The following is a 9,505-nucleotide window of genomic DNA, read 5'->3' on the forward strand; positions in this document are numbered from 1 at the left end:
GTAAACTCTGATTTCCATAGTTGCCATGTTATATTACAAGGCATATCTCAGAGATTTTGTGGATTTTGTTCCAGACTAGCACAATAAAGCAAATATTGAAATAAAGCAAGCCACATACATTTTTTGGTTTCCCAATGCATGTAAAGGTTATGTTTACACTGTATTATAGTCTATTAAGTGTGCAAAAGCATTATGTCTACATACCCTAATTTAAAATATTTTAGTGCTAAAAAATGCTAATCATCATTTTGGCAACACAGGGTTGCCAAAAACCTCACTATTTAAAAAAAAATTCGGAGTTCCCGTCGTGGCGCAGTGGTTAATGAATCTGACTAGGAACCATGAGGTTGAGGGTTCGACCCCGGCCTTGCTCAGTGGGTTAACGATCTGGCGTTGCCGTGAACTGTGGTGTAGGTTGCAGACTCGGCTTGGATCCCGCATTGCTGTGGCTGTGGTGTAGGCTGGCGGCTACAGCTCCGATTCGACCCCTAGCCTGGGAACCTCCATATGCCGTGGGAGCGGCCCAAGAAATGGCAAAAAAAAAAAGACAAAAAAAAATGCAATACTGCAAAGCACAGTGAAGTGAAGCACAATTAAATGAGGTATGACTATATTTGAAAAGTCCAGTTTTCAACAACAAAAAACCCTATAAAACATACAAAGGAACAAGAGAATTGTACATATACACATGAAAAAGTGAATAGAAATGGTCCCTGAGAGAGCCCAGATATTGGTTACTAGATAAAGACTTCAAATCAGCTGTTTTTAATGTGGTCAATGAGCAAAAGGAAATCATATATAATAAATTAGAGTTAAGAACAATTTATCACTAACTAGAGAATATCAGTAAAGAGAAAGAAATTATAAAAAAGACAATGCAGACCAATCTGGGGTTGACAAGTACAGTAACTGAAATGAAAATTTTTACTAGAGGACACAATTGTTATTGATTTGAGTAGGCAGAAGGAACTATCAACAAAAATTGAAGATGGACCATTGAGAGTCCATTGAAGATGGACTCTGAGGAACAGAAAAAAAGGAAAAGAAAAAAAAATTAACAGAGCCTCAGAGACCTGTGGAGCACAATTAAGCATACAAACATATGCATAATGCAAGTGTCAGAAGGAGAATGTCAGAAGGGGCAGAAAGAATATTTGAAGAAATAGTGGGAGTTCCCTCTGTGGCTCAGAGAGTTAAGAACCCAACATAATGTCTGTGAAGATGCAGGTTCAACCCCTGGCCTTGCTCAATGGGTTAAGGATCCAACAATCCTGCAAGCTGAGGTATAGGTCAAAGATGGGCACAGATCCCACATTGCTGTGGCTGTGGCATAGGCAGCAGCTGTAGCTCTGATTCGACCCCTAACCATGGAACTTCCATGTGCTGCAGGTGAGGCTGTAAAAAGGAAAATAAATTATTTTTTAAAAAAGAAAATAATGCATGAAAACTTCAAAAGTTTGATGAATGTGCGAGGCTACACATCCAGAAGCTGAATGAACTCCCAGTAGAATAAATTCAAAGAGATCAGCCCTAGACACAGAGTAATCAACTGTTGAAAGACAAAGAGATCTTGAAAGTGACAAGAGAAAAATGTCTCCTTTTGTATGAGGGATCCTCAATAAGAAAGAAACCAGATGCAAAACAGTGTTGTATGGTTCCATGTAAATCCCAGAGATAGAAAGTAGATGAGAGGTTTCTGATTCTGGGGAGAGGGGAAAATGGGGAAGGACTGCGTAGTGGGTGTGAGATTTCCTTTTAGGATGATGTTAGGACATTAGGGCCCATACGCCGTGGGTGCAGCCAAAATAAAATAAAACAAAAATTTTTTAAAGTCTGAGTTTCTGACTTGCTGCAGCGAGGGAGAACACACACCAAGGGGAACTGTGGGCACATGTGAAGCGCTATTATTACGAGTATCCATCATTGGAATAGGTAGTGTGTGCCCATTACTAGTGCTCCGTAGTAAACCTCACAATTACAATGTGAGGCAGGGGAGTTCCCACTGTGGGGCAGCAGAAACAAATCCAACCTGTATCCATGGGAATGTGGATTCAGTTCTTTGTCTCGTTCAGTGGGTTAAGGATCCGGTGTTGTCATGAGCTGTGGTGCAGATCGAAGAGATGGCTGGGATCTGGCATTGCTGTGGCTGTGGCTGCCAGCTGTAGCTCCGATTGGACCCCTACCCCTGTAGTTCCAATTGGGAACTTCCATATGCTGTGGGTGTGGTCCTAAAATGCAAAAAAAAAAAAAAAAAAAAAAAAGGAAAGAAAAAGAAAAAAGAAAGAAAAAAGGAAAAAAAACCAACAATGTGAGGCAGGATTGTTGTCCCATTTCACAGCTAAGGAAACTGAGGCTTGAAGCTTCCAGGACTGGACAGGGGTTAGAACAATGCCCTCTGGCACCAGAGCTACCCTGCCCTAACTTCTGCCGCACTCTAACCGACCTCTCTTTTAGTTGTGTCAGGCAATTTACCTCTTCCCAGAATTTTCTGAGAAGTAGAATCCCCATCCTGTTCCTTATTCTTCCTGAGTTGAGAAGGAACAGATCTGAGGCGGGGCTACAAAGGGAAACACGTGAGGTTATAAAAACCACAGTCTGGAGAGGAGGTAGAGAGAGGAACAGAGAGGAGAGAAGGATGGCAGAGATATGTGACCCCAAGGAGCCAGGTAGCCCCAGTGAGGGTGGACCCCCATTCTGGGGGTGATGATGGCGGAGGACAGGGCTCCTGGGTCCTGAGGGGACACGAGGGGGCCTAGCATCCAGCTTGCAATCCTGAGAGCAGGGCCCAGCAGTCTTCCAAGTTCAAATGAATATGCTCTGTCCTATTCAGAGGAGAAGACATGGACGGGGCCGGTATTGGTTGAGAGAGATCTTGGACTACTACGCAGATTAAGGAACTCACCAGGTACTAGGGTGGCTGGTTCAGGAGTAGGCCACTGGGGAAGGGGGTGGTAGGGGGTAGGGTGGGGCAGGGTCTGCCTCTGAGCCCCTAGCGCCGCCCATCTGCTGGTCCTGCAGGGTGTCTGACTTGGCCCCTCCTTCTGCTGCTGCTCTTCGTCTCATTGGGTTTCTTCATGCTCCTGGTGACCACCCTGGTTCAAGGTGAGTCAGGGGCTGTGGGCTTCGAGTCCTGGGTCCCGTTGGGTTTTCTCTCTGGGATGGTTTTTGACCTTTTCCCTAGTCCTGAAACCTACTGGGGCTGGGGCATTCAGACTTGTGTCGCCCTCTGTGTGACTGGGGGCCAGTTACTCCCCTTCTCTGGACCTGCTTCCTTATGTGAAATGTAGCTCATCCTCCCCTGTGGGAAGCTTAGGCTGCACTTGAAAATGAACTTGGGAGTTCCCGTTGTGGCGCAGTGGTTAACGAATCCGACTAGGAACCATGAGATTGTGGGTTCGGTCCCTGGCCTTGCTCAGTGGGTTAACGATCCGGCGTTGCCATGAGCTGTGGTGTAGATTGCAGACGCGGCTCGGATCCCGTGTTGCTGTGGCTCTGGCATAGGCCAGTGGCTACAGCTGCAATTCGACCCCTAGCCTGGGAACCTCCATATGCCGCCGCCGCCGGAGCGGCCCAAAGAAATAGCAAAAAGACAAAAAAAAAAAAAAAAGAAAATAACTTGGCGCAGGCAGAGAGTTGGTGCTCATAAAGGGGGAATTTTCTGCTCTGTTGTAGTTTCCAGGATCCACCAGTCTCTGCAGAGAGAGAGAGAGACCAGCAGGAGACCCACAGCCCAGGTGAAGGATTTGGAGGACAGCTTCTGGAGGGGAGAGTGGGAGGGAGCTCTGAGGCTGCATGACCTTGGACCAGCCACCACCACAGGAGTGAGGGCAGGAGTAGGGGAGGGGACTGGATCCCTGCATGAGGTCCTGGAGGCTGGCAATGTTGGGCAAGTCACTCTTGAAGCCTCAGTTTTCTTGTTCGTGTAATGGGCTCTCCAGGTCACAGTGAGATCCATACATAATGTTCTCATGGGGTCCTCACTGTGCCAAGCACACAGTAGGTGCTTAATAATTGAAGTCCTCTCCCTCCACTTGATGTTGCACAGGAGAAGATACAATCAAGCCTGGATAAGTTCCTGCAGCAGGTGACCTGGATGAATGCCACCCTGGGTAATGGTCCCACCCCAAGGTCAAGAGGAAGTCACGGGATTGTGGGTGGGGCTGGGACCCACCTTCTGTAGCTGCCATACTCAAGAGGGCAGGGCAGAGCAGGGGTCTTTTGAGTGGGTTTCTTGGGGCCTTGGGGACTGGGCTGACAGTTGGTCCCTGGGTTCCCAAGATCTGATGCAGGGATCTGGAGCTGGGGAGCCAAGTGGCCGCTCTGTCCCAACCCCTTCCCTCCTCCCCAGCTGGCCTGTGCCATCCCTGCCCCTGGCATTGGGAATTCTTCCAGGGAAGATGCTACTTATTCTCCCAGACCCAGAGTGACTGGAAATCCTCCGTCTCCGCCTGTGAGGACATTGGGGCCCAGCTGGTTATCATCAATAGCACTGCGGAGCAGGTAGACCAGGCAGGGTTCCTGTTGGGGCTGGGTCATAGGACTGGTCAACAAAGAGCCTTCTGCCACCCTCCTCTGCCCCCTGAGAGATGGAGGTCCAGTGGATAGCTGGAGATGGGAGGGTAATGCAGTCAGGGAAGGCTTCCTGGAGGAGGAACCATAACGGACTCAGGAAGGTCACATGAGAGAAGAACCAGGATGGCAGGAGCCCATATATGGATAGAAAAGGAACTCAAGAATGCCCTCGAAGAGTTCCCGTCCTGGCTCAGCAGTGAACTAATCTGACTCTCATCCATGAGGATGCAGGTTCGATTCCTGGCCTTGCTCTGCGGGTTAAGGATCCGACATTGCTGTGGTGTAGGACAGCAGCTACAGCTATGATTCAGTCCCTAGCCTGGGAACCTCTATATGTGGCTGGTCCTAAAAAGCAAGAAAAAAAAGAATGCCCTTGGAACCATCCATAACGTAGGGTCAACTGGAGATACAAGTTGACATATCCACACGTGTATGGGTACGAATACACATCCACAGCCTACTTGCACATGTGAACATACACAACTTGAGTAGAGGCTATGGACTAGACTGCAGAAGGAACTTCTGTGAGAGGCAGGGGACAGAGGGAACGTGGGAAGACATGTGACAGATGTCATTGAGGGAATCTTCCTCTAATGCCCTTTCTCACCCCATCCCAGAGATTCCTGAAGTCTTGGTATGTCAGATATAATAAAGCCACCTGGATTGGCCTCAGTGATGACACCAGTGAAGGTTCCTGGCAGTGGGTGGACAACAGCCCCCTCCAACTCAGGTGACCTCCCAGTGACAATGGCCCAGGAAGGGGTGGGCAGGGAAAAAACCCACCTTTCCCAAACCAGGGGTGCTCAGATTCTGGGACTGAAAAGTACCACCTGAAGAGCTTGGTGAAGATGCAGCGTCCTGCCTCCACGCTGCCGTTGGGGGTCGGGGAGGGGGTCTGAGTCAGTATGAGCCCAGGAACCTTCATTTTTACTTTGCCAGAGCTGATTCTGATGGAGGTGGTATTTGAGCCCACATTTTGAAACCCCTGCCTCTGAATTCCTCACCACCCTCTGGCTGGTACCTGGCAATCAACTGCCACAGCCTAGGGACAGCTTCTCCAAGGGGGGGGGGGCGGGGTGGAGGGGTGGGTTCTGGGTAGAGTAGGGGTCCCAGAGCTCTGATGGGGTTCACAGCTTCTGGAAAGAAGGAGAACCCAACAATCACGGAGATGAAGACTGTGCAGAATTGCACAACGATGGCTGGAATGATAGCAAATGTACGGTAGAAAACGCCTGGATCTGTGAGAAGCCCTCGTCTCCCTGCCCCACGCTCTGAGGGCCACTGCCCAGCCTCCTACTCCCCATCAGTAGAGAACAGCCAACAGGCCTTCAGCTGGTTTCCCTTTGGCTCCACCCTCTTCCGTCTTTACCCTTTGGTGAATTCCCATCCCCCTCTTGAACGGCGGTCTTTTAGATCCTACAAGAGATTCTGAAACCCCCTTATCCTCGAACCCCTCCCTCCATAGGCTACAAACCCTCTCTCTTCATCTGCAGATGGTCTCAGCAGCCCCTCCGCCCCGCCCCCCCATGACATCCCCTTAATAAAGTCACATTGCATTATGTGTTTCATGGAACTTGTATTCCTTTCCCACAATTTCAGTTGCTCTAGTTTGATAATATGTTTGATGGACATGAGGACATTGTCTTCTTTGAACATGTTTTTCTCTACCACAGTGTATTTTATTTCCCTGATACAGTTTTGAATCAGTTTGTAATTTTGGTTGGGAATATACATATATACATATATGTATATATCTGTCTATCTACCTATCCACCTATCTATGTGTTCATCAATCCATGAACCAATTATTAATTTGGGTACTTTATTATTATTATTATTTTTTGGTCTTTTTTTGCCATTTCTAGGGCCGCTCCTGCGGCATATGGATGTTCCCAGGCTAGGGGTCTAACCCAAGCTGTAGCCGCCGGCCTACACCAGGGCCAAAGCAATGCGGGATCCGAGCCGTGTCTGCAACCTACACCACAGCTCACGGCAACACCAGATCCTTAACCCACTGAGTAAGGCCAGGGATCGAACCCACAACCTCATGGTTCCTAGTCGGGTTCGTTAACTGCTGAGCCATGACGGGAACTCCTGGGTACTTCATTATTAAAAATATTTATTTTATTGAAGTATAGTTGATTTACAATGTTGTATTGGTTTCTGGTATATAGCAAAGTGATTTTATACATATGTATTTTTTTGCATTCTTTTCCACTATGGTTTAACATGGGATATGGACTAGAGTTCCCTGTGCCACACAGTAGGACCTTGTTGTTTATCCATTCTGTATAGAATAGTTTGCATCTGCAAATCCCAAACTCCCAATCCATCCCCCCCGTATTCAGGTACTTTAAAAATGTTTTTCAGTAAAGTTTTATGATTTTAATCATATAAATTAAAACACACACACACACATTATTTCCAGGTATGTGTATTAGCTGCTTTTTTTTTTTTTTTTTTTAGGGCCTTGCCTGCAGCATATGGAAGTTCCCAAGCTAGTGGACAAATCTGAGCTATAGCTGCCGGCCTACACCACAGCCATGGCAACACAGGATCTGAGCCACATCTGTGACCTACACCACATCTCATGGCAAAGCTTGATCTTTAACCCACTGAGTGAGGCCAGTGATCAAACTCGAATCCTCATGGATCCTAGTCGGGTTCGACCATTGAATCACCATGGAAACTCTTATATTAGCTTCTTATTGATGCTATAACAAATTATTACAAAGTTTGTGGCTTAAGACAACACAAATGGGGAGTTCCCATCATGACGAAGTGGAAACGAATCCGACTAGGAACCATGAGGTTGCAGGTTCAGTCCCTGCCCTTGCTCAGTGGGCTAAGGATCCGGCGTTGCCATGAGCTGTGGAGTAGGTCACAGACGAGGCTCAGATCCCGAGTTGCTGTGGCTGTGGCGTAGGCAGGCGGCTACAGCTCCCATTAGACCCCTAGCCTGGGAACCTCCATATGCCGCCGGTGCGGCCCTAAAAAGACAAAAACCAACCAAACAAACAAAAAAGACAACACAAATGTATTATCCTATAGTTCTGAAGTTGGAAGTCCAAAACAGGTCTCATGGGCTGAATTCCAGGTGTCAGTAGGGCTGTCTTCCTTTCTGAAGGTTCTAGGGGAGAATCTGCTTTCTTGCCTTTTCCAGCTCCTAGAGGCTGCCTGCAGTCCTTAGCCGGGGGATCCCTCCATCTTCAAAGCCGGCAATGACCAAGTCTTTCTCACCTCGTGTGGCTCAAACACTGCCTCTTCTGCCTCCCTCTTCCACATTGAAAGGACCCTTGTGATTACACTGGGCTCACCTGGATAATGCAGTGTAATCTCACTACTTTCACATCAGCTGATTAGGAATCTTCTACTTGCAACTGAATTTCCACTTTTCCTTGTCACATAACTTATTCACGAGTCCCAGGGATTGGAACCTGAACATCTTTAGGGGGGATGTTATTCTGGCTACCATGCTGTGTTATATTTTTCTTTCTTTCTTTTTTTTTTTTTTGTCTTTTTGCTATTTCTTTGGGCCACTCCCATGGCATATGGAGGTTCCCAGGCTAGGGGTTGAATCGGAGCTGTAGCCCCCGGCCTACGCCAGAGCCATAGCAACGTGGGATCCGAGCCGCATCTGCGACCTATACCACAGCTCACGGCAACACCAGATCCTTAATCCACTGAGCAAGGCCAGGGATCAAACCCACAACCTCATGGTTCCTAGTCAGATTCGTTAACCACTGAGCCACGACGGGAACTCCTGTGTTATATTTCTTATTGATGAACTGAGTGGGGTGAATCTCAATGACAGGTGGGAATTGGTAGGTAATGCCCCAAGTCTCTCTGCTCTTGACTTAGACAAATCTAGGGCATGTTTAAGATCTTTCAACGGTCAGAAAGAGGAAGAAGTCACCTGTTCAATAATGCCAAATCTTTCTTATGGCTTCCTTCCTTTCTCTCCTAGCACTCTGTGAGGATGACAGCGCAAATCAATTGCTTGCATTGAAATCCTTGTCTTAAGGTCCACATCTAGAGGAAATGAACCAAATTCAGGTTGGGCTCCTGGGACTCATCCTGGGCGGTACCTCAGAATCACGCCTGGAGAATAGATAGGCTGAGACTGGATTGACCAGTCATTTCCAGGCTGGGGGCTTTCAGGAAGATTGGTCTCCTCCCTGCACTCTTTTTCCTCACCTGGGCAACCCTGGAACCCACGGTGGCAACTTGGATGCAAGATAGCTTCTCTGACTTGCAACAGTTTTGCAAGAGTGTGTTTTGGCCATAAGTTTGTAGTGCTACACTGCTAAAAGGGCAGGGTGAAGTTGCTATTGTATAGCAGACTCTTATTAACTTGCCAGGGTGTTATTTGCGCTTGTGTAGCAGATTCTTACTAACTTGCCCCCAGAGGAATTCCAGAACCTCAGTTTCCAGCCACACACAGGCATGTAGAGGAGAGAATTCTTCCCAGCTCATTCTATAAGGTTATCATCATCTATTACCAAAAGTAATTTCAGTGAAATAAAAAGGTAAAAGGGGAGAAAATGGAAACTGATAGACTATGTTGGAAGGAAAAATGATACAGGGGGTTCCCATTGTGGCTCAGAGTAAATGAACCCAGCTAGTATCCATGAGGCTGCGGGTTCGATCCCTGGCCTTGCTCAGCGGATTAAGGATCCACTGTTGCTGTGAGCTGTGGTGTAGATCTCAGATACAGCTCTGATCTGGCATTGCTGTGGCTGTGATGCAGGCTGGCAGCTGCAGCTCCATTTTGACCCTTAGCCTGGGGACTTCCTTAAGCTATAGGTGTGGCCCTAAAAAAAAAAAAAAAAAAATCCAGTCATCACCTTGCCCACATTCAGTTAGTACTGAAATGGTTTTTCTCAAGAAAAATTCCTTCAGTAATTACTACAATTCCTGCTTATCAGCTCGT

At 47.5% G+C, this 9,505-nt stretch overlaps 1 protein-coding gene across 1 annotated transcript; it reads left to right on the forward strand.

Moving 5' to 3' along the window:
- Positions 1-2,593: 2,593 nt before the first annotated feature.
- CD209 (CD209 molecule) lies at positions 2,594-6,131 on the forward strand. Its single transcript, XM_047777267.1, has 8 exons — positions 2,594-2,666; positions 2,831-2,905; positions 3,019-3,102; positions 3,673-3,734; positions 4,046-4,109; positions 4,349-4,500; positions 5,190-5,302; positions 5,706-6,131. Exons 1-8 carry the CDS (start codon positions 2,636-2,638, stop codon positions 5,845-5,847), a joined length of 723 nt encoding a protein of 240 aa, XP_047633223.1. The 5' UTR covers positions 2,594-2,635; the 3' UTR covers positions 5,848-6,131.
- Positions 6,132-9,505: the final 3,374 nt, after the last annotated feature.

The sequence above is a fragment of the Phacochoerus africanus genome, chromosome 4 (assembly GCF_016906955.1).
Source record: "Phacochoerus africanus isolate WHEZ1 chromosome 4, ROS_Pafr_v1, whole genome shotgun sequence".
NCBI classification, from domain to species: Eukaryota; Metazoa; Chordata; class Mammalia; order Artiodactyla; family Suidae; genus Phacochoerus; species Phacochoerus africanus.